Source organism: Squalius cephalus (assembly GCF_949319135.1).
Source record: "Squalius cephalus genome assembly, chromosome: 5".
Taxonomy (NCBI): Eukaryota; Metazoa; Chordata; class Actinopteri; order Cypriniformes; family Leuciscidae; genus Squalius; species Squalius cephalus.
This window is the reverse complement of record NC_137126.1, coordinates 27,264,527-27,288,543: the sequence shown is the minus strand read 5'-3', so window position 1 is coordinate 27,288,543 and position 24,017 is coordinate 27,264,527. Positions and strand designations below refer to the sequence as shown.

The 24,017-nt window shown below is 40.0% G+C and overlaps 1 protein-coding gene across 1 annotated transcript in view; it reads right to left on the bottom strand.

The window, feature by feature from the left end:
* Window positions 1–866: 866 nt before the first annotated feature.
* Window positions 867–24,017, bottom strand: part of nyap1 (neuronal tyrosine phosphorylated phosphoinositide-3-kinase adaptor 1) — a 39,269-nt gene continuing 16,118 nt past the window's right edge. The window contains exons 2-7 of the mRNA XM_079871603.1: window positions 18,517–18,763; window positions 12,984–13,381; window positions 10,486–12,210; window positions 10,144–10,368; window positions 8,081–8,184; window positions 867–4,198 (exon numbers count right to left, since the gene is read on the bottom strand). Coding sequence (XP_079727729.1) covers window positions 3,836–4,198; window positions 8,081–8,184; window positions 10,144–10,368; window positions 10,486–12,210; window positions 12,984–13,381; window positions 18,517–18,701 — 3,000 coding nt within the window. The 5' untranslated portion in view covers window positions 18,702–18,763 and the 3' untranslated portion in view covers window positions 867–3,835. The remainder of the gene's footprint in view (window positions 4,199–8,080; window positions 8,185–10,143; window positions 10,369–10,485; window positions 12,211–12,983; window positions 13,382–18,516; window positions 18,764–24,017) is intronic.

Sequence of the window (24,017 nt, the reverse complement as noted above, 5' to 3'; positions counted from 1 at the left end):
AACTAGTTGCTTATTAGCATTACCCAATACCTAAACTTAACAACTACCTTACTAACTATTAATAAGCAGTTATTAGGAGTTTATTAAGACAAAAGTCATAGTTAATAGTGAGAATTGAACCCTAATCTAAAGTGTGACCAAACATTCAAACTCTTGGTTTCATTTTTTTTTTTTTTTTTTAGTTCTACAAACATCCCAATTTTACAGTGCAGAATTAAGCAGTACCATTTTTCCTAATGCAGGGAAACAAAAAAAGTACTGGGAAGTGGCCAAGCATTCTTTTTATCTAAGTATATTGGCTACTTAATATTTCCGATGCTTTGGACAGCAAATCATTACGTATAAATCCAATACTTCAGAAATCCAGCTTCAGAAGTCTAAATCTTGCACTCTTGATACATCTGTTATATCAAAAAAAGTCAAACAACGTATGTAATGAAGTTCAGGAGACAGATGACAGATCAGGGCCAACAATATCTTATACAGGAGACCGTTGTATGAGAGCTGCATCTTTGATACAGGGCATCAGTGAACAGCAAGTCCACACATTTCTGCAACAGACTGTTGTTGGTACAGCACCTTGTATTCATGATGCTGACACTTGAGTAAGGAACAACTGGCCACAGTGAAACTGGATGCTGAAACAACAAGCCTAGAAGGTCAGGATGAAGAGAGAGTGAATGAATGAATAAAAACATTAGCACATCAGACTGTGATAGCAGATATCCAATTGATCGTATCATGAGTAGACTACACGACAAGAAGACATTAAAGCCATGTGGGTTTCAACAGTTTCTTTTACTCTCTCTCTCTCTCTCTCTCTCACTCACACACACACACACACACACACACACACACACACACACACACACACACACTGTTACTCGCACACGTGATGCTATGTTCATCATATAAAATTTATTTCATGACGATATCAATGCAAATATAGCACTACAGTGATTTCCAAGGTACACCGTATCTTACCATACCAATATATTATGGCACTCATAATATGGCCACCGTTTATGTAGACACGCAAAGCCGACAGTTTCTGTAAACTAGTTTACCCAATAATACTTAAGTTACCCTTTTCATCTTAATAAATTGCCACTAGGTGATTATTTAGTATATCTGAAGTACAAACTGGGCACAATTTATAAAGACTGGGACGCAGCCCAACCTTGAACTGAATCTTTAAGGGAATCTGTCAAGAATTCCCAGCATGCATTGCACCAGCCCTCCTCTACTGTGGTCCTCCGTACTGTTTGATAAAGACATGGTGCAGTGAAACCCCGGTGTCGTGGTGACAGCATGTCAAACCCTTGGCAACATCACTGCAACATTGCCATCACATTTACAGTAGTGTTGCCAGGGTGAGAACTGTACAGGTTGGTGCTGTTAACTATTCAAAAAAATAACAACAACTTTTAAATACAACCACAACAACAACAACTGAGAAACGTTCAATTGCCAACAGTTACAAAAGGATCCACCTCCCCAAAACTCCATTGCATGTTCTCCCCCAAAAAACAAAACCAAAACAAAACAAAAATCATAGAGCACTCAAAAGAACGAACAAGAGAAATGAAACAACAGCAGTGAGGGATATGTAAGCAAAAGTAGAAATTCAATATAGCAGCAGAAGTACTTTAAAAATATCCAACTGATATTCCAACGAGCCGGGTGGGGTATGAATGAGATCAGACTTAAGTTGCTTAAAGGGACTTGCATGACACTAGCTGTAAAAACATTGGTGTGTGTGTGTGAGTGTCTGAGACTGTGCCTTTATAGTAGAGAGGGTTCGCCTTTCAGCGCTCCATTCAGTACAGTGTAGACAGGTAGCCACAGATAAAACTACTAAATTTCTTTATAAAACAATTAAACACCTTGTACTTTTATACATTATATGCTACAATATATTTATTGATTACAAGTATGAAAGTGGAAATAATTGCTACATAATCAATACAGTTGTACATGTTTATTTTACAGATTTTAACACTTGTGTATTTTTTTCTTGTTTAATCTCGATATCATGTGGGTCGCTTTGTTTTGTGCGGAAAGTTCCAACGTCGGTCTGAGGAGCGCCCCTGCACGTTCATTTTTCCCAATAAGGCGCTGCGAGTGTGTGCGTTCGTGTGTATATGCATGTGTGCATGAGCACTGGACAGTGTGGAAAGTTGTGTTTTTGTTGTTTTATTCTCTAAGAGACAGGGTGACTGGATTGCTCAATCTTACTGTACTTAAGATACAACTGACAAAGACCTTTTATATATGTCACTCTATCTTATCAAACCCCAGTTGATTGACACATGAGACTATTCTGCCAAAGGGACTGAAAAATACAGTTGGATGTTAGCTCTGCATATGCTCAGATACAGATTAAATGTAAACAGATGCATAAATATGGTAGTTTTTAGGTGAATACAATGACACCTTGTGTTAAAGCAGCCTGTGCATTGGTCCTCACTCTCTTTCCTATGATGGTTTTTGTAATGAAGCTCATCCGGTGATCTTACTGGTCGCTAGTTTCATCAAGTGAATTTCAACAGTTGATTTGCCCTTGCAAAATAATGCAATGCGGATCTGACCTAAGTGTTATTGGTTATCTTTTTTTTCTCCATCATGATTTTGTATTGGACTGGGGCAAATGATCAGTTTCCTGCTTTAACAAATATTGCTACAAAAGTCACGTAACTTCTGCTGACCAGCTTTTCTTATTCTCTCAAGATTCAGAGACACGCGTATCACTGCACTCAGCAAATTGGCACTCAATCAATAGGCAGTAGACTTAAAATGGATCTCTTCTACAATCTACGACGGTACCACACAGACCTTCATCATCACTTCCATCATCGTGTCTGAATGTGTAAGCAAGAGTTTGACTTTTTTCTGTCAGTATGTCGAATTTTGTTTTATTGACGTTTCCCTGTATTCTTTTAAATTTTGTTCTCTGTGTGTCTGAATTTCCTCTCGTCTCTGTTCTACATCCAACCTCACACACCTCTGATGCAAAGATACATCTACAAAGTTCAACATGACACACACACACACACACACACACACACACACACACACACACACACACACACACACACACACACACACACACACACACACACACACACACACACACACACACACACACACACACACACACACACACACACTCTCTCACACTCTTCTGGAATGTAAAAAAACATCAGTCTAGTGGATGCCCAGGAAACAGCAGCATATCCGAGTACATCTGGTCAGTAAAAACACACAAGTCCAAAGTCACAGAGAGTTTATGATATGAGGAAAAGCCCCACTATTATCTTTCAGCGTCTCTTCACTCTTAACGCATCAAGTTTTGATAATTTCTTCGATCCTTGGAGGAAAAAGCATGTCTATTCTCCTCGCTGATGGATTATATATTGAGTACGAACGTTGCGATGCTCCAAAGGTTTCCAGTGCGTTTCAAAAAGGGTTGTAAACTCAGCAGCACAGGTTATATTTGCAGCAGCTCAGAGAGAGTTCAGACTCCAATGTGTGTGTGTGTTGGCTGCTGCATCTATATGGCACATAAACACTGTGTGAACACGTTTTCTCCTGCTTCTACAGAGAGATTTAATCTAAATCATGCTATTCTCTCTTGGCAAAATGCTCTCACTTTGTTTTTCCACTTTTATTTTAATCTCTTCACTCAAAGGCCACTTCTCTCATTTCTCGCGAAATTCCCATTTTGTCTTTTTACACCAAAAAGAAAAAAAAAGAAAGAAAGGATTTCCACTTCCCCTGTCTCTATCAGTCATGACTTTCATATTCCCTACCCTTTCTCCTCTCTCTACCTTGGTCAGATAGCCGTGTCCCACACCACAGCCTGCGTCCTCTGGCAGGGCGGCGTTCCAGTCTTGCGGGGCTCCGGCGTTCTCCTCCAGCTGGGTAAAATAGGCATACTGTCCTGCTTACATAAGCTCTTATCCGGCCGGCGATGAGCCTTAATCTCCTTACACAGGCAGCGCTTTCTCTCGATCACCTCCAGGAGCTTGCCGTCTCGCTGGGCCGGGGCCGCGGAGGTGCCGATGTGAGCCTGGGCCTGCGCGGCGAGCTGTGCCAGCTGCTGGAACTGGAGCTGGACCTGCTGCTGGTACTGCTGCTGCCGGCTCACAGACGGACTGCAGGGAGCCTGACACTGAACCTGCGAGAGAGAGTGGAGCTGCAGACGGTACAGATGGTTGAGAGGTGAAAGGGAGAGAAACATTGTTGAAATGAATTTAGTTTGCATAGTTCAGAGCAGATGAAATGTAGCTATGATATAAAGATATAAAGGTTTGGCTGGTTTGCATGTCAAGTGGTAGACGCCATAACTACACCATCTGGCTGCCAAAAGCGAGAGGTGCATTGAGGGTGATCAGTTTTTATAAACTATTATAGCATTTATTAATATTTTAAATGAGCTTTAATTATTTCATTTCAATTATTTCATAATTTTTTACTATTTACTTATTTTTTATTTCTGTTGTAGTTCAATAATTTTAGTACTTTGACTTCAACTTTTTCTAATTTTTGTTTTCATCTGATAGTTATAATATATTTTATTTCAGCTTTTTCAATATGAAGTTTATTACAACCGAAAATAGTTTTAGCTAATGATAACAACATTGAGGGGTGATTAAAATTTAGTCATATATTTAGATTGAATAAATCGTTTCACAAACAACAAATAAATTGCAAATATTTGATTATACTATAGTAGATATTTCACCATTTCCAGCTTTTTATTATTTTATAATATGTTTTATAGGGTACAAATATGTATTTATCACAATGCTTCTCTCTTTTTGTTATATCATCATCAAATATATCATACAACAGTGAAAAGTTTCTGTTTTGCTGCTTGATGCATTTTCATTATGAATTTTTGGCCAAGGTTGAGGAATAAAGGGGAGAAAAACAGTTGGTAGTGCAAGTACACCTGTCAGTGACAGATGATTTGAGGGGAGGCCACAGATATTAATACTTGCCTTGAAAGAGATTTGGTATTGTAAATTGTATTTATATTAGGGCTGTCAAACGATTAATCGCGATTAATCGCATCCAAAATAAAAGCTTGTGTTTACATAATATATGTGTGTGTATGGAGTATAATTATTTTCTATATATAAATACACACACATGCATGTATATATTTAAGAAATATTTGCATGTATATACTGTGTATATATATTTATATTATATATAATTTATATTATATATAAATATTTTATATATAAATAACACATTTTTCTTAAATATATATGCATGTGTGTGTATTTATATATAGAAAATAATTATACTCCATACACACACATATATTATGTAAACACAAACTTTTATTTTGGATGCGATTAATCGTTTGACAGCCCTAATTTATATATATATATTTATATATATATATATATATTTGTGGATTTCCTGGAGAAAATAAATTGTTATAGTACTTTTTTTTAAGATTAAAATGGTTATGATGGCAGTCACATCAGGAATCGCTCACGTCAGACTATAGATATTACGATTCAACCTTAACCTAACTGGCTAGTTTTATTCACATTTTCCACTTAACATGTGTATTTTGTGGACTCTGGGTGTGTGCTTTGTGCTATATCAAAGAACGCCACCAGATAGCGGCATAGCGCCAACTCACAGCATCCGTCCCATCCCCCTTCTCTGAGTGGGAAGGTCATATCAGCTCACCGAGTCAATCTCTGTGGTGTACACACACACACTATGACTGTGTCAGCATGTGAACTTTTGCCAAGAGACAACAGCACACCAGGGGAAAAGAAGAGGCTTCTGTACAGCCGCTAACATTCAACAAGATTGAAAATGAAAGATTCTTTCCTGCATGTGTTGCACACCAGTCTGTCTATAATACAACACACACACACACACACCGCTAGAACTATAGGACTTGGGATATCCCTGTTTGTTAACACATAAAAAACATAAGCTGCTTTGCATGTGCGCAGTCTCCCTGGATTCTCCTTGTAACTTTTCACACGTTCAACATGCTAAACTCCAAAAATGGCTCTTTAACAAACCGCTGACAGAGACAGTCAGACGGCAGAATCAAAGCCTGTCACCGACCGACACGGAGAGACACCGGCAGCGGGACTAGGTTTGAGTTTGATCATTCACAGAGTGTTTGTCTGCCTGTCACAGACTGATAAAAAACAGTCTTTCTTACTGCTGCACCTGTTTTCTCCACCCGTGTGCTGTGTCTGTCCCCTCTCTTTCATTCTGTCGCCACGTTTTTCTATTCTATGCTGCATTTTTCTCCCCCTTTCCCTCTGTCTGTCTTTCCCTCTGCTGCATTTCTCTGCCTCGCTCCCGCTCTGTATTCATCCCCCTTTTTCTCTGCACTCATTGACCCTGCAGCGGAGTGCAGTGCAGATACAGACATGTTTGGGTGGGGATGCTGGTGACTCAATGGGCTCCGCGATTTACCTAATGACTGTCTGGAATAGCAGCCACAGGGGCACAAAATGGAATGAAATTAGTTTCAGATCACCTGCCGTAACTGTCAAGCTTGGTTTCAATTACACTTAAGCATGTTAACCAGTTGAACTGAATTTAATTAATTACTGCAGTATCTACACCGACTGAGGCTGAACAAGCCGGTGTGAATTCAAAGAATTTCCTGAAGACCCTGCACTGAAAAACACAATATGCAAATAAGCTCTTTCTCGGAGTGTCGGGTTGGTGTACGAGGTGAACTAAAGGTCATTGCAACAGCATCTACAGTACTATAATCAGGCCCAGACAGAATATGCAAACTTTTTTTCCAATTTTTGGGAGAACCGCTGTGGAGTTAAATATGGTAAATCTTCTTGTACTTTACACTGTTGCTACATTCTACGATTCTTTTATTTTACAGCATTTATTAAGGTCACTATGAAATCAAAACTGACAACTCTTTTTTTATGGAATATTGTTTCATCAGTGCATATATTTATTTGTTGGCAGGTCATGTGGCCTCTTAATCTTTGATCAAAAAGATGAATTTCCCCTCCCCCTGGCAACATCATCTCTTCTCTGATGACATGATCACAACTTCATTTTTTTATTTTGGCTTATGTTTATTTCTACATATTAATATACAAATACAAATAAATATTTAGCATTTCAAGATATGTAAACTAACATTAGTTAAAGGAATAGTTCACCCCTAAATTAAAATTCTGTCATTGTTTACTCATTGGTAAACAGTGGTTTATTCCTTTTCTAATACGATCGGGAGGACATGTAAACACTTGATGGGATTGAAAACCAAAACTGAAAGGACTGCGCATGTGCAATGACGTTGAAATAGCGTAATGACGTATGGCGCGCCGAACGAGCTGTTCTTCCTGTTGAATAAAGTGTCATATAAAGGAGTGTCCCGTCATTCTAAAATTCTCCTTTTACTGCGTCTGTGAAGTGGAGCAGGACAACGTCCCACCAGTCCATGTTTCGGATTCTCATCCACAGACGACTGGTTTTGTGCACGTAATAATTATAAGCAGCACAGCACAACAGTTCATATGCTCATTTACTCCAAATTATGACCAGAAATGGATAAATATTAAGTCTGCTGTTGAAAACAAATAAAGAACCAATGTAGGAGAATGGTTATTATACGCAAACAGCGGGAAACTCTATATTCGTGCATAAACGCACACATCAACCCAATTACATGTTTAGCGTTCATGTAAACACTACATTTAGATTCATCAATCGGAATGAATTCAGTCCGATTGAAACAAAAGTTGTGCATGTAAACATAGTTGTTTCTTTATTCTGTGGAACACAAAAGTGTTGTTCTGGACCCCACTGATTTTCATTGTATGAACAAAACCACTTAAAACATTCTTCAAAATACCTTCTTTGAAGTTGTGCAGAACAAATGGCTGCAGGTCCAAAGTTTCATACTCAAAACCTAATGTGATCGCAGTTTTACCCAGATGAGTGTGTTTAAACAGGGCTGAAGAAAACTATAACACTGCAGGTATATAATAACTCTCTGAGTGTGTGTTTATGTGGAGTTAGTGACAGCTTTAATAGTGCTGGCGTGTGTCACCTGGTTGAGTGCTTCTCTGGCCGGCAGGCTGCTCTGCCTTTGAACGTCACCCCCTGCTTGTCTCACTCCTGAAGTGGAGGAAGACCTGCCAAGGCGACCCAACTCTATAAAAGATCAGACACAGTCAAGTTATTGTTTTGCAAGGTTAAGTCTCAAGAAGTCGAATCTAAAATACTGTCGTGCTCAAAAGTTTACAAACACCTTGCAGAATCTGATTATACAAAATTCATGTTATTTTTCTATTTAGTACTGTCCTGAATAAGACATTTTACATAAAAGACTTGCAAATAGTCCACAAGACAAAAAAAGCTGAATTTATAAAAATAACCCCCTTCAAAAGTTTACATATCCTTGATTCTTAACTTGCACTATTAATAATGGAAATAGTCGCATAGTTTTAACCTTACATGAATCAGTTCCTATTGCCATCTTTTAGAAAGCAGAATTAATATGTTTAAAATGTACATGACAGCATTCAAGAGCATGGAGGGGGAATTATGCTCGCTGATAGCATTGTTCATATAAAGGAATTATGCAAATAACGCAATAGAGCTAACGTTGAGAAAAATTAAGGCTGATGAAATTTGCATGTTGCAGTTCCATAAGGTTGTGGAGGATGGGATGCAGTACACCATGATCTGGCATGCTTGTCGTGCATGCTGGGACTGTACAGCAACACACCACCACTGCAATCCAGCCACCTAAATCATTCTTTAAAAGTTCCATCTGGATATGTGCTCGTTTATAACACTCTTATCCTTCGTTATCATAATTTGATGAATTATTGCTGCCTTGATGAATAGAAGCAGTACACAAACTGTTTCTACAGATAATAATGAAATTCAGCCTGCTTTCCACACTACTTTCCACTAATAGCACAACATTAATTGCAGCAAGCAAATGGCGCTGACGTCTGTAAATGCGTTGCATTCCAAATGAACCTCATTTGCATTGAAAGCAGGTGTGTTTGCATTGTAAAAATGACACTGACTTAATTTAAAAGTGCATTGCACAGTGTAATGCATGTATTGCTTGGCTAAGTTAGACTGTGAATTAAATGTATAATGTGCAATGCACATGAATACTGCATGACTCAAGTGTTTAGTCAATTCACTCAGGAATGTATCATGGAAAACAGTGGCGCAGCATTTGTGGTAAATTCACGGCACAAGTCCAAGGTCCGAGGGGGTGGGGGGGGAGGGTGATTTAGTGTACTTGTTTAATTACTCATTTATTTAATAATGACGAGATGAGAGCTGAATCTACTTCAACATGTTGATAATGGTATATAATGGTCTTAATTTATTTTCTTAATATTTCTCTTGTGGCCCATAAGTAGTGAAAAAATGAGAAGAGAAGTATTTATATCAAACAAGTTGTTTTTGAAATGAGGAGTAAGCTAATCTTGCTAAGCTTTTATTTTCCTCACGGCGCGTTGGTTATAGGGTGATGCACTATAAAATAATTGTGGGGCAAATTAATTGTAATATTAATTTAATAATAAAAGTAGTAGTAGTAATAATAATAATAATTTAATACAGTAAGTGGAAATGCCAAATCCTCTTGATAAGGCCGATAGCTGATGATTTTGACAATATCTCTGGCTATTGTCAATACATAGCCCCCTGCAGTGCGTGCCCGTCCGCTAAGCCACTGGTGGCATACAGTTATCAATTCTTAAATATCCAATAATATCCAATAACTGTAACAGGTACTGTAGCTAGTTAGCTAGGAATATTTGTTCTGCTTAGCTAATTGTGTAACAGGATTTTTCGGATTTTTTCATTATGGTTTAAAACTTTATTTTCAATGACATTATCTTATTATTCTTTAATGAAATCTGATGCTTTTCAAACAAATCAATGCACACTGATCCTAGCAGCCATATGAGTTAACATCAAATTACATCTTATAAAGCAACTAAAACTTTTCAATCAGTTGTTTATGAGCTAAGTCGACAAATGTTTTATCTCTAACCTAAACATGCTTGATCTATATCCAGAGTTTAACTACTGAGGTCATGGCAGAAAGCCTGTGCTAATGTCATTTCAATTGGATCTCACCTCCATTGCGGCATGCTGGGAAGGTTTGGCAGGGTAAGGGCAGGCCCGCTCGTATCAGTCCTCTCAACCCTGGTGGTCCATCCGCCCCAGCCAAGCTCTCGCTGTGTCTCCCTGTTGCCCGCACAGGTATTCCAGAGTGTCCGCCACACCGCATGGCTGCTAGGTCATCCCTCTCTCTCCTCAATAGAGCATCTGCACTGCCATTCCACACACCTCCATCTTCCTCTACAGAACATTAGAGAGAAAAACACAATTAAACATCTACAATAGTACAATAGAAAGAGAACCCCCTCAATAATCATCCCTCATACTCATTCCACCCTCCCTACAACCATTACTCACTCTCAGTGTCTCGGCTCCCATGACTGAATGATAATTTTCGTTGCATGGGCCAGTAAGCCTGTTCTTCTGTGAGCCCCAAGGCAGCTGCACTCTCCCAGGGAATGAACCCGGCCTTGGCCTGCAATGCCTGGGCTGCAGATCCAGTTTTAGTGGGGTCTGTGTGCAAGGATGGCAACTGCAAGCCCCCGCGCAAGCTATCATAGGCAGGCGGTCGGCGGAAGCCAACCGAGGGGTAGGTCCAGAGCAGGGGGCTGTCAGAGGGGGGAGGTTTGTAAGCAGGAAGGCCATGGGACAAGTGCGGGGTGTGTGACCGGTGCATGTGAGAGCGAGATGGAGGGCGCTGAGCGGAGGAAGAAGAGGAGGAAGGTGGCGTGGCTGCTGTGGACGATGACGGTTGACTCGGCGTTGGCGTGGTGTTAGTGCCTGTTTGAGAAGTGTGTGTGTATGTGTTTGAGGAGGGGGTCTCAGAATGACTGGAAGATGGTGTGCTGCTCAGGTCTCTCTCTCGATCACGATCTCTCTCTCGATCTCTCTCTCGATCACGATCCCTCTCTCGGTCCCTTTCCCTCTCAGATTTTTCGGACTTGAGCAGGAAGCTGACAGACTTTCCCTCCTTAGGCTGCGTTTGCGTCTGGGTGGAGGACTGTCCTGACCCCTTGCCCACTAACGACATCTCTTTCTCAGGCTTGCGGTAATGGTGATAGTGGGAAGGCCTGTGGTGAGGGTGGTGATGATGATGATGGTGGGAATATGGAGAGGAGGACTTTGATGAAGGAGGAAGAGGAGTGGAATGACTGCGGGCTCTGAGTCCCGGTGTGGGTCCCAGCTGTCCTTCCCTCCTCTCCTTCTCTCGTTCTTTCTCAACTCCAGTGGAATCTTTGGAAGTGCTGGTGAAGCTTGTGCTGGAGGAGGTGCTGGTAGATGCTGGCAGGCTGGAGGCTGATTGCACGCTGATCTTGGCCGAGCTGGTCTTATGTTGAGCCCCTATCCCACTGGAGGCAGCGGCCGGCTGGGGAAAAGCTAGGAGAGGAGGCTTGTGTTGAAGCAAGTTAGGGAAGGGTGCTGGGATCTTACTGGAGCTGGGCTCATGTTCAGGCTTGGACCCTGGCAGCAAGAAGGGTGTGGGAGCACGGGGAGGGTGTGGTGATGAGGAGAGGGCTTGAGGTACGGGAGTAGAGGATGCAGAGGAGCAGGACGAAGGCAGAGGAGAGGAGTGAGAGATTGAGACGGTAGCTTTAGGCTTGGAAGAGGTGCAGGCTGGAGAAGAGGAAGAGGGGCGTGGAAGCGAGGAAGAGGTGGAGGACGAGATGATGGAGGAGTGGTATGCTTTAGAGGACTTCATACGCTCATGTTTGAGTGGCAAGCGGCGGTGGGCTTCTCGAGTTTTGTCGTCTGGTAAGGGATACTTCATCTCTTCGTAAATGGCCTCTCCTTGGTCTGAGTCAGAATCAGGCGTGGTGGCGGAGGGCGTGAGTGGGTGAGGAGTCGGGGCGTTGTGAGTCTCTCGGGTGAAGACCTGGCCCACCATCTCAATGTAAACCGGCTCATCATCTCCACCCTCGCCCCGTGGAGAGGGCTCAGAGCTCTGGAAGGGAAGGGGTGTGGTTGGGGGAGGGACCCGAGGGGGCGGGGGGTCAAAGGAGAGCTGTGTGCTTGGACTCCGTTTGGGCTTCAACGGAGGGACCTTTCGTCCTGACATTTCACCTGAATCCGATTTTTTCATTGCTGTTTAACAGAGAAAAGCAGAGAAAAAAGGGGGAAAAAAGAGTGACACAAAGGGTAAGAGAGAGAGGACATTTTTACAGAGACCACATGCCAGGTGGGTACAGCTTTCTGGTTTCATTAAATCAAATTTGTGACTCATTTTACATTTATTAATACATGTTCCTGGTCTTATTGTACATGATTTTATACTAATTAAAATTGCATCTTTTCTTTTTCTAACAATGAATCAAAATGATACTGAAATACAAAAGAAGCTGCTTTCATAGATTTTATCTTATGAATAAAATAATTTCTTGAGCCAGAAAAATAACACTCATTATCATCATTTTTTAAGTATTCTAATCGAGAAAATTAGAAAGCCGAACAAAGGCCCACATTTCTGTACAGATAATAATTTAAGTTATCTTTGATTCAAATCAATTCCATAATAGTTCAATCGAAAATATATATGAATGACTAACAATATACTGTCAGGAAACAATGGATGGTTTAATAGTCATGAGTCATTAGCATTTATAATTAAGAACTAGACATGGGAGTTTCCCAGTTCAAGATTCCCGGCAACAAATATTTTCAAATAATTCACAAATTTAGATGCAAGGTTATGTTACATGTCAGACGGCTCCTTATTGATATCCGAATCATCAGAGTTACAGCAATTTATGAGAACTTCCTCTACTCAAGAATCATCGCTGGTCAAGATTATATATATTTTTTTAATCGAATCACATCCCTAATTTTAGCATGAATATACTATTGATTTGCTCACTTACCATTCCGCTTCTCTGGGTGTTTGGGTGGGTGATTGGGAGGTGGAGGTGGTGGAGTGTCAGGTGGTGCGTGGACCCCACGGGAAGGGTGCTCCTGCTGGCCCGTAGAGCTGAGACGAGTATTGGGGTGGCGTTTAGGCTTGGTTGGGGGGCAGCGGGATGAATTCGACTGGTTTTGAGGGTCTGAGTCTGGATAATATCCATTCTCAAACTCCTCTCCCTCACCGGTGCCCACAGCATGACAGGACTGAGAGCGTGGTGCCATGGCAGCAGCACAAGAGTGAGGCGACAGGTCCTGGGACGCTGGCATCGTCATAAATCCCATTCGGAAATGACGCCGAAATGACGCCAGATCCCGAACCTTCCCGACTGTTGCAGAGGAGGCATCTTTATAGTTGGAGCTATGGGAGACGGGAATAGAGAAAGAAAGATCAGGGAATGAGAGAAAAAAGGAATAGTTTCTTTGTGGAGAGATTCTTTATGAGATAAGAATAATAAATTTGTTTCTCATTGTGCTGTAGGCATCCCACTTTCTCCTCTTTTATCTCCCTCTCTCCTCATTTCAACTGATAAAGGCTCTATTAATAGCTCACAGTCAATTTCATTTTTGTCTCTACAGCCCCCGTTATTCACTCTCATCCTTTCCTCATTTCCGGAGTTAATACATCCCCCTTACTACTGCACAGTCAAACAGACCAATACAAATAATATGTACACTCTGTGTCATAACAGAAATTTTCAATTGACTTAATGATTTCTGTATTGTAAACCTAAACTAAACCCTCACAGACATATGTTTAGATTTTCATTAAAATAATATTTAATATGTTCATTATGCATTTTTTGTGGTTCCCACAATGTAGGCAATTTCAGGTTTTACTATCCTTGTGAGGACACTTGGTCCACACACACACACGCTCAGGATGAATGATGAGAGAGGAAACAGTTCATGCCAGCCTGTGAGACACCCAGAGAGACCTGTGACAGCCTCCTTTACCCTCCCATCCTTCTCTTCTCCTTCATTGTCCTCAGGTCCCCTTCTGTCTTTCTTATTCTTTCATTGTTTTGCTTCATCTTCTCTCTCTTCAATTCTCTTAAAGTCAGCTTAAAATCACCCTATTTATTTTCTAAATTCATGTTATAGATGTGAACAATCTATCCATGTATATGATTATTTTATCTATTTATTTTTAAAAAAAGAAGTCTCAACAGGACCTTCCGGTTTAACAACACACTTCTCTCTGGTGACGTGTACTGTATGCAGGACTCTGTTTCATTGCGATTTTATATCCTGATTTCTTAGGGATAGTTCATATAAAAATGGTTGCCCTATTCCTTTAATATTTCCTCCTGACATGTTTGCAAGCATTGTTTAATCAGCTGATCTTTTGCTCTCTTCCCCAACACAAAAAAGACTTTGTCCACGGGCCCTGTCTTTCCTTTCATCCCTCTCTCTGCATCTTCTCTTATTCTCCTGAATCTACTAGTATGCTCTCCCTGTTTCCAAGGCAACTAGCCGGTCATTTGTTTATTGTTTGCTGATTTTTTTTCTCTAAACACACAAACACAGAGCACACAGTGGCATATGTGCATGCATGTATACACACACACACACACACACACACACACACACACACACACTTAAAGAGAAATGAATCACTAATGCTGTTTTCTGGTGATGGGGTGAGTTAGACTATTTGGAGATATTTAGAGATAGAGATGTTTTTCCTTGTAACAGAACCACCCAGAGGAAACTGATATTGCTCTTTTTATATCTCAAGACTTAATGGAGTTTAAGCTAAGTATCAAGTGTTTTCTAGATGTTCTTTGAATGAAACATGAGAACAGAAATTAGACAATTCTTACAGCAAAAATATAGAGCAATATAAATAATGTGGATAGAATTAAAACATACTGTAGACAATTTGGTCTTTTCAAGCATTTGATGAGAAATGTTTGATTTCATATTGAAATGATGAAAAAAAAAAAAAAAAAAAAAACCTAAACAAGGAAAGTAATCTCAAATAATTACAGCTATTAAAGAAATCTCTTTTGTGATCATATTTTTTCTTCCTATGCTCAACTGTTATATTAGAAATTCATGTACTTCCTCCTGTCAACTTTTAAGATGTGTAAACATTGTCCAGAGTCCACCGTGTCCCCCTGCTCTGACCTTTATGAAGGTTGATGTGCACAAAGTCCAGATGGAAGCGACTCATCAATACACTGTTCTGCAGTGTGTGTGTGTGTGTGTGTGTGTTCATGTGTGTGTGAGTCTCTGTTGTCAGGCAGAAGGCAGAGAAGATGCTGAGCTAGTAGAGTGTGACACACACGAACAGAAAAGAACAGCACCACAGGATATGATGTGCAGGCAGGGGACACGGCATATGAGTTGGCAATGGAGACTTCCAGGTATAATCTGGACAAAAAGACCAGAATGGGTTTAATCATCCCATCATAAAATCCATGAAAGACACACAGTTTCAGCTGCACACACCACAGCAATATATTCAGAACAAACCACTGGACTGAATTATTTTCTCTCATTGTGTGATGTTTAATTTTGGATGTTTTCCAAACTCAAACTCAAAAAGCCAGTATTCCACACTTGATCGGTGTATCAACTACATATGTGTCAGTTCTGGTTGGTGATACAATGAGTGAAACGTCCCAGTGCTAAATATCAGCACTCCAGGAATGTCGCTTGACCACAACAAATTGGTGACTGAAACAAAATATTGTACACTACCGTTCAAAAGTTTGGGGTCGGTAAGATTTTAAAAATGTTTTCGAAAGAGATCTCTTATGCTCACCAAGGCTGCATTTATTTGATCAAAAATACATTAAAAACAGTTATACTGTGAAATATTACTACAATTTATAACCATTTTCTATTTGAATATATTTAAAAATGTAATTTATTCCTGTGACGGCAAAGCAGAATTTTCAACATCATTACTCCAGTCTTCAGTGTCACATGATCCTTCAGAAATCATTTTAAAATGCTGATTTGGCTTTCAGGATTCTTTGAGGAATAGAAAGTTCAAAAGAACAGCATTTATTTGAAATCTTTTGTAACAACGTTACTGTCACTTTTTTCAATTGAATGCGTCTTTGCTGAATAAAAGTATTAAATGATTTTTTTCAAAATTACTGACCACAAACTTTTGAACGGTAGTGTATACTAAAGTTTTATGATAATCACTGTACAAAGTAAATGCTATGGTTCGTAACACATTTGTGCCAAAGAAATCGGAACGTTAAAATCTGATATGAGAGCGAACAGACTGACAGTCACATGAGGTTTTCTCTCATAGCTGAGGATTGTGGGTTGTTCGCTTTTATTCGACGCGATGCTTCACATGGCAGAGTGAAAGCTCAAAGGTACGGGGAACTGAAGCGATTTATGTCTGCTCTATTTCTGTTGTTTTGCTTAAGGCTGCACAACATGTGGCTCTTACATGGCTTTCTCTTTGCATTAGAGTGCAGAATCAGTTTACTAACATCCTAAATGATTCACTTGATTCATTCATTCATTTGCTGCCCCTCAAATGCAAAGACTGACAGCAAGATGCGAGAAAAGCAGAGGGGGAACAGGAAGAGATGGATAAATGAATGAGAATCATCTGCATTCAGCAGCAGAGAGGAGGAGGATGGAGGGATTGAGTGGGAGGACGAGAGAGGAAGTGGACAGATCCTCCAGACAGAAAGCGAGCATGCGTGGGTGACCTCTTGTGTATCTCTTTACGTCTGTAAAGGGGAGAGAAAGAGCTGGAAGAAGATCGAGATCACTACTTGAAGATACTGTGCATGTATCAAAGCATGTTTGATGTGACAGCACATGTCTGTCTGCATGTGTGAGCAGTTTATAATAAAAGCAGGCGTGTTTGTCTAAGCTCAGGATGTGTTGTGGGTTCTGCGTGTGTCATGAATGTAGAACACAGAGCGGATGAAAAGCGCTTTGATGTCCATTTGCACAGGTGTCAGAGACAATCATCTAAATGCATTCTCCTCTTCATCCAGAAACACAGAGATGGAGAGAGAGGAACTCAAAGAGGCGCTAAGGCTGCAATCAATCCGGCCCAGCTAAAAGGAATTAAAGATGGAACAAAGCACTCAAAAGAACACAGTTGAAGATGTAAACAAAGCATTGCAGAATATGGTAATATACAGACTTACATATGAAACTGAATGTGTCTTAAAGAAGAAATGTGGATTTAGGACAGGAAATCACAGCTGACACGACACACACACACACACGTTTACTGATTGGCAATATTCCATAGACTTCTTTTCTGATTAGTTCACTACTAGTATTTAAATAGTTAAACTTACTAAAACCTAACAATTTTTCCTTTATGACTTTTTACAATAAACTTTATTTACAAAGTTTTCAGTTTTTTTCTTTTCTTTTCTTTTTTTGCCCCCAAAAGGAGATTTTGTCTGATTTAACTCACTTCTGGGTACAAATTTGTCCCCAAAATATGGTTAAGTAGGTACACACATTTACAAAACAAAAAGGAGTGTTTTTATTTTGTGGGATGCATGATATTACTACCAGTTAATATCAGTTTTAGGTTATCAGTCTCGGTCGTATATATTGTATATTTTATTGTTTATCTTTGTGATCATCTAATGCTAACTTAAAGTTAATCTTTACAAACACTAATACATTTAATAATGCTGTTAAATGTAATCTTGTGTATAAATCTCAAAATGAACATCCATTTTTCATGCATTATGTTGTGATGCCTAAATTCACTTGTCACATTTACAAGTGATTTTATTTTTTAGTCTTTTATTTTAATTTATTTAGATAAAATACAGATATTTAATACCAACAATTTCTTGGTTATTATCCGTAAGATAAAAATAATTATTGGCCAGAATTGTAATATCAGTGCATGATTCACCTTTTGATACATATAAACTATTAATAATAATAATAATAATAAAAAAACACACAAAAACAACTTTTTATAATTTAAAGTTAACTAGTTAAAAGCCAAAAAAAAAAAAAAAAAAAAAAAAAAAAATTCTGAATAAATTGATACGGTTAATTATATTTATTTGTAAGATAATTAAACAAAAAGTCTGTTTTCAAAATTTCCAGCTGCTGATCCACTGAGACACCAGAGGGGCAGATTGTGTTGAATATATCCTGCTCTCTCCATCCTGTCTCTCAGACGAAATGAAGATTTGGATACTTTGCATAAAATATGAAAGACAAATGTCTCTATTTCAGAGTTAAGACTTCTCTTAATCGTGTCATATTCCTCCATTTCGTTCTCTCTCTCTCTTCTCCTTGATAATCTTTTTCATTCTATACGCTCCTTCCATTTCACCTTTTTCTCACCTTCTTTATCAAGTAAGCATTTTACTAATCTTCCTCTCACCCCCTTCTTTACCTTTCATTTAAGCACTGCAAAGAATCTCTGTAACTCCCTCTATCTTTCTCTCTCCTCACATATTCCTTTATTCTCCTACAGCAGGCTCACAGATTTCTTTCTTTCTGATTATTGTCTCTCACTTTTACCTTTTCTTGCCCTCCTGATCTCTATGTCTCCAGTCCAGTCGACTTTTGCGGTACAACAGGTTCATGTTGCCACGTGGATGCTCCTCCTCACAGCCAATAACAGCGCAGTGCAGCCACTGGCCCCGCCTCTCTATGTCACGCAGGAAATTCTCCACCGCCACATCCTGGGCGGAGCCAGAGCTCATGGTATAGAGAACCAATCAGGAGCAGGGGAAGGTATTTTAAAGCTTTCCCCCGTCCCAGTTACCTGTAAAAGAGGGAAATGCAGACACTTGGTTAAAGGGGTACCTCTGGCAAAATGGGCTTTCAATAAAACATGGCTGCCTATACAGTAGAATTGTGAAGCAATTTTGAAATCCGTGCTACCTGACTAGAGAAAACAGAGAAGAAAAGACTTGTCATCCCTTTTGCTAAATCGGTAGGAAAACTTCAACACCCATAATGCACTGCGCATGTTGCCATCCAAGGCCATACCCACCAGTTCGCTATGGATACGCTTGACAAGAGTCAAATACCACCTTGCTTTAGTAGGAAATACTTCTTAGAAAAATTTTAGTCGTAATGGTGTCGACTTGTATTGTTCCCGGGTGCAAGAATTCAAAGAGTAAACATTTAGCGGGAGTGAGTTACTTTTCGATTTCCAGTGAAGCATCCAGCGCGTTGTAAGGATTCTAAATACAGAGAGAATGGCACGACTGAAAATCTGAAAAACCCCTGTGTTGATGACCACACAAATAGTGTTTTTGTCACCACTTCTTTGTCATCACCACTGAACTTTCATCTTCATCTTTATCACAGCGGACTGTAAAGGGCATGTGGGGCCTTTAGAGGAAGATGATCTGAGTAAGATCAGAGGAAGATGATCTGAGTAAGAATGAGAGGCTCAGTTGGCTGCAGGCCCCAGGGCTGCCCCGGCTGTGCCTGTGTAAATCTGTGGTCTGTAATGCAGCCTGTCACATGTAGTACACAGGCATTCTGGCAGTAGAGAGAGCAAGCTAGCTTGAGAAGAAGAGAGAGAGAATGAGTGTGTTCGAGCTGCTTGTTGTGGGGCAGATATTGTACAGAGTGCTCTGAGTTTGAGTGCCGGGTAGTACGAGAGAGAGCTCTGATTGGCTAAAAAGAATACAGCTGTCAACTGCTGTGCTTTTCCAGTGTTTTTCCAGGACAGTGAAAAAGGGAAAGCGCGGGAGAGGAGGAGAGATAGGGACTGAGAAAGAGATAGAGAGCAATGACGAGAAGAAGGTGAGTGGGTTAGCTGAGTATGTTGCTGAATGTGCAGATACGTGTACGTCCAGCGCATCAGCAGTATTGCTATGTAACAGGAATATAGCTGGACTCCAATGTTTTCACACAGTTTTAGTGTCCTAAAGACAACAAACACACTTAATACACACACATACACAATAATAGTTCATGACTCATGAGCATCCAGGCACCCACTTATGCAGTCATGCATCACTAACCAGTTCATAAAGTCAAACATGACCAAACACACATGCAATCACGCAAGCAGATGTAATTTATTTGGATCACAAAGGCAGTTTTATTTCCAGTCTTTGCCTAACTCAAGGAAGCTATGAATGAAAAATAAATGAATTTATATAATTACTCATTAAACCCATGCCTGCAAGTTAAACTTCATAGTAAACTGGGTCAGATCTTACAGTAGAGGGGAGCTAGAGACGAATATGGAGCAATACAGTGTCATAGATGAATACAGCTTATACTGACTCAAACTTTTATACATGGCAGTTTATCTGCATCAACTGAGACACATTTACTGACACTTGACTGAGAAATGGACCGATGGATGGAGATCCTGACATATTCATACCATGCATGTACATATTCGGTAGCCTTGTCCTACCAGACTCTCGTACATTTCATTTGTACAGAGAGTCTGGCCACTCTCCATTGACCAGCATTAACTTCTTTGAAGGCGGGTACTCTGTTGAAGTTTAAAACTATTGGATCTGCCCAGAGCCACTCTGGATCTGCCGTAACCAATCGCTAACGTTTGGTCGTGACGTAACCCTACAACTCAAACTAGCGCACGACCTCAACATCATCGTTCTCAGCCAGTCCCTCTGTTTGCTAATTGGACCGGTAAAAATTTGGCCAAAGAAAACCCAAGAATATACCGCAAACCCAGACGGAGTACTGAAGGAAAATGAAAATTGAGCGGAAGCGCATAGGAGGGCGGAGCCAGGCTACATATTCGGTACATTTTCATACAATCCTGCCATTAAAAATGTTAGATAAACAGCTGATTTCATCATTCCTATGCCAACAATTTAGCTGTATTAAGAGTGAGGCAAGCTTCTGGTTTCATTAACAGGGATGTCCAATCCTGCTCCTGGAAGTTTCTAGCAATCCTAAAGACCTTCCTTGCATCCGAATATGTTAGACCAGATTCTGAAGTGCATTTGAAGGATATAATTTGAAGGAAACGGTAAGACTGCACGTTTTCTTTTTAAAATGTTTTGTCAATGACATGCTTTCCATAAAAAAGTTTGAATAAACAAGACAAGAGTACCGAATGATGTTTAGCAATGTAAGGTGAAAATGTCATTTATAGTCCAAATTTCATATTTTCTTAATGTCTTGTACCGTAAAACATGGTATCACGTGGATAGGAATATGCATATGGAATTACATATGCAGATGACGTCATGCATAGTAAAACTAGGTGATATAAGCTCCATATATATATATATATATATATATATATATATATAAATATATCTTCAGCTGATTTTGAGTTTGAGTTTTATAAAGGGAATTTTGTGCAGGTTCTGGTGTATGCATGGATTTATAAATCTGAAAACTTCTGTGCATATGCAAAATCTAGCTTTTGTGTATACGTACACTTTTAGGATGTAATCTGTGGAAAGTTTTATACATGAGTCCCCTGGGTTTTATATTTCTATATGTGGCTTTAACAGTTCAGCCACATCAGTATGGTGATGCTTCAATTGAATAAAAAGAATACAAGGACAGATCTCTTTTTTTCAGTTACCTTTCAGCTGTTTCAGATGTCTACTTTATTGTGTTCTCTACAAACACAAAGAACTGTACAAAAATAGAGACTAAATCTGTGGGACTCAAGTAAAAGACAAGAAAATTATCTGCATAAATCTGTTAAGGAAGCAAAGAATGGATGCAAGTTTGGAAAGTGCTCACCTTCATGGACTTCCTCTAAAATAAGTCCTCACCTAACCCGAACTCCACCTTTTAATAAACACTTAATGCTCTCTGCTCCATGTAAGCATTGTTCTGCTGCTCTCAAAACCACTTCATGGATCTTTATAGGACTCAACAGAAGACCACAACATGCATCAGAGAAGAAAATTTAAGAGAAGCAAGTACTAGTAGTAGTAACCAGGGCTGTTGAAAAGGCGATAAAACTGGACCTTTTGTCTTGATTCCGGAACATTGTTTTTTTAATGTTCTACCTGAATAATGGGAACTATTACAAGTCAGCTGGAGAGGCTCACTCTGTTCAGTCTAAATGCTCACCAACTGAACAACACATGGATCAATTATCTATCCATCCATTATTTTTATTTAATTTTTTTAGCAGGCACCAGAAGTTCTCATCTTCCTTTATAGTTGGGGGCCTTAAGCACATAAATAGGTAATTTCGTGCAAATTCATCTAAAAGCGCCAAATTTGGCACAGATGTAGCTCAGGTCATACCGAAATGATTTAGCTAGGGCGCCAGAGCCAGCGACCCTCGGGGTCAAGATGGCGGCCGAAAAGGGTTCTGGCTTTAACTTTTGAACCACATGAGTTACAAATACAAACTTGATATGTTTTTCAGCTTAATTGATCATGAGAAACACATAGGAATGTTTATATTTATGACCCAATATATATGGATCCCTTGATCCTCCAATTCCAATATGGCCGCTGTCCAAAAAAGCAGTTTGGGCTGTATTATGGGGCCTTACACCCCATTGTTCGCGCAAATTCATCTACAAGCACCAAATTTGGCACAGATGTAGCTGAGGGGATACTGAAATGATTTAGCCAGGGCGCCCGAGCCAATGGTCCCTGAAACCAAGATGGCGGCCAAATCCAATATGGGCACCGCCTGAAAGGGATTCGGCTATAGCTTTTGAGCCAAATGAGATACAAATACAAACTTGATATCTATTTTACCTTCTTTGACCATGGGAAACCCATAGGAATACTTACATTTATGATTGGGTATATCAGGACCCCCCAAAATTCCCTAAATTCAATATGGCCGCTGTCCGAAAAACTACAAATTTTGAACCAAATGCGCTACAAATGAGGATGTGGTGTCTATTTTATGTTTATTGACCACAGGAAGTTTATATTTATATTTATGCTTGTGTAAGTCTGGAACCTGTATTCTTTTCAAGACTGTGGTTGAAAATCCTTTTTTTTACCACAACTTTGAAGGTTATTCTCAATGTTGACTAATTTCCTTATAAAAGTGAAATGGTTTTCAGTGTACCAAAGGTGAATACATTTCAAAGTGTAATCATATAAGAAAGAACAAGACAAAATTATTATCATTGTTGATAAATAAGGACGTCATTGTTGATCTGTTCAGGCTCCAAGGTGAGGGTAACCAGGGATTCTGTGAGATCTGGTGTTGCCTCCCAAGCTGCCCATGCACTCTTTTTCCCATGGCCCAGGAAGGCTGAGGTTGTGTCACAGTCTGTTAAAGCGTGGAAGAGTGGTAAGGCTAGTGACTTCTGGGGACCAAGATCCTTGCTGATTTCATGAGCAGGAATGTCCCTATAGTTTTTTCCACCTGCAAAGCCGATCCAGAGCTCTGTGAGGCCGAGTGTGTTGAAGAAGCGGATGGCAAGGATGACAACATCGCTGTCGACAGTCCGGACAAATGCCTTTTTATGGCCATTGGCCCCAGCATGTGCAAGATGCAGGATTATTCGTGTATCTGCTTCTGGATGATTACAAGGCTGAAGGGCAGACATGTCATACCCTGGTCTGTTGGAGAGTACAGCATCTTTCTTTAGTACAGCATTTTTCAGGATGTCACTGTTCCAGTTAGGTTTTGGAATTGGAGTTCTCCCATCTACTTTAGTTCTTGATCCGGTTCCTCTGCGTTGGTGAGTTTGTGTTTTGAGGTTCTCCTCTGGATATGTATCAAACACAATATCCAATCACGTGACAGATTCATAGCTCATGTGTGACCTCACAAACCCAGCAGTATTGGTGTTAACGTAGTCATGGAATGTTTTTTCAGTAGTTGGCCGGACCATTTGGACCATTACAGCACCATCAAGCACAACTACACTTTTCCTTTATTGAGTTCTGCTGGCTTCACAAGTGTATATGAGTCTGGAAGTTTGAGTGTATTTAATTCCCAGATTATCACGAGAGAGGTGATTTGTAGCACTCAGTGCAGTTCCATGGAACTCGTCCTGTGAGAAGTTTCCTTTGCTCTGGCCATCAAGGTTGTCAACATCATAATAGTCCAGGCGTTTTAGGAAAAAAGGGTG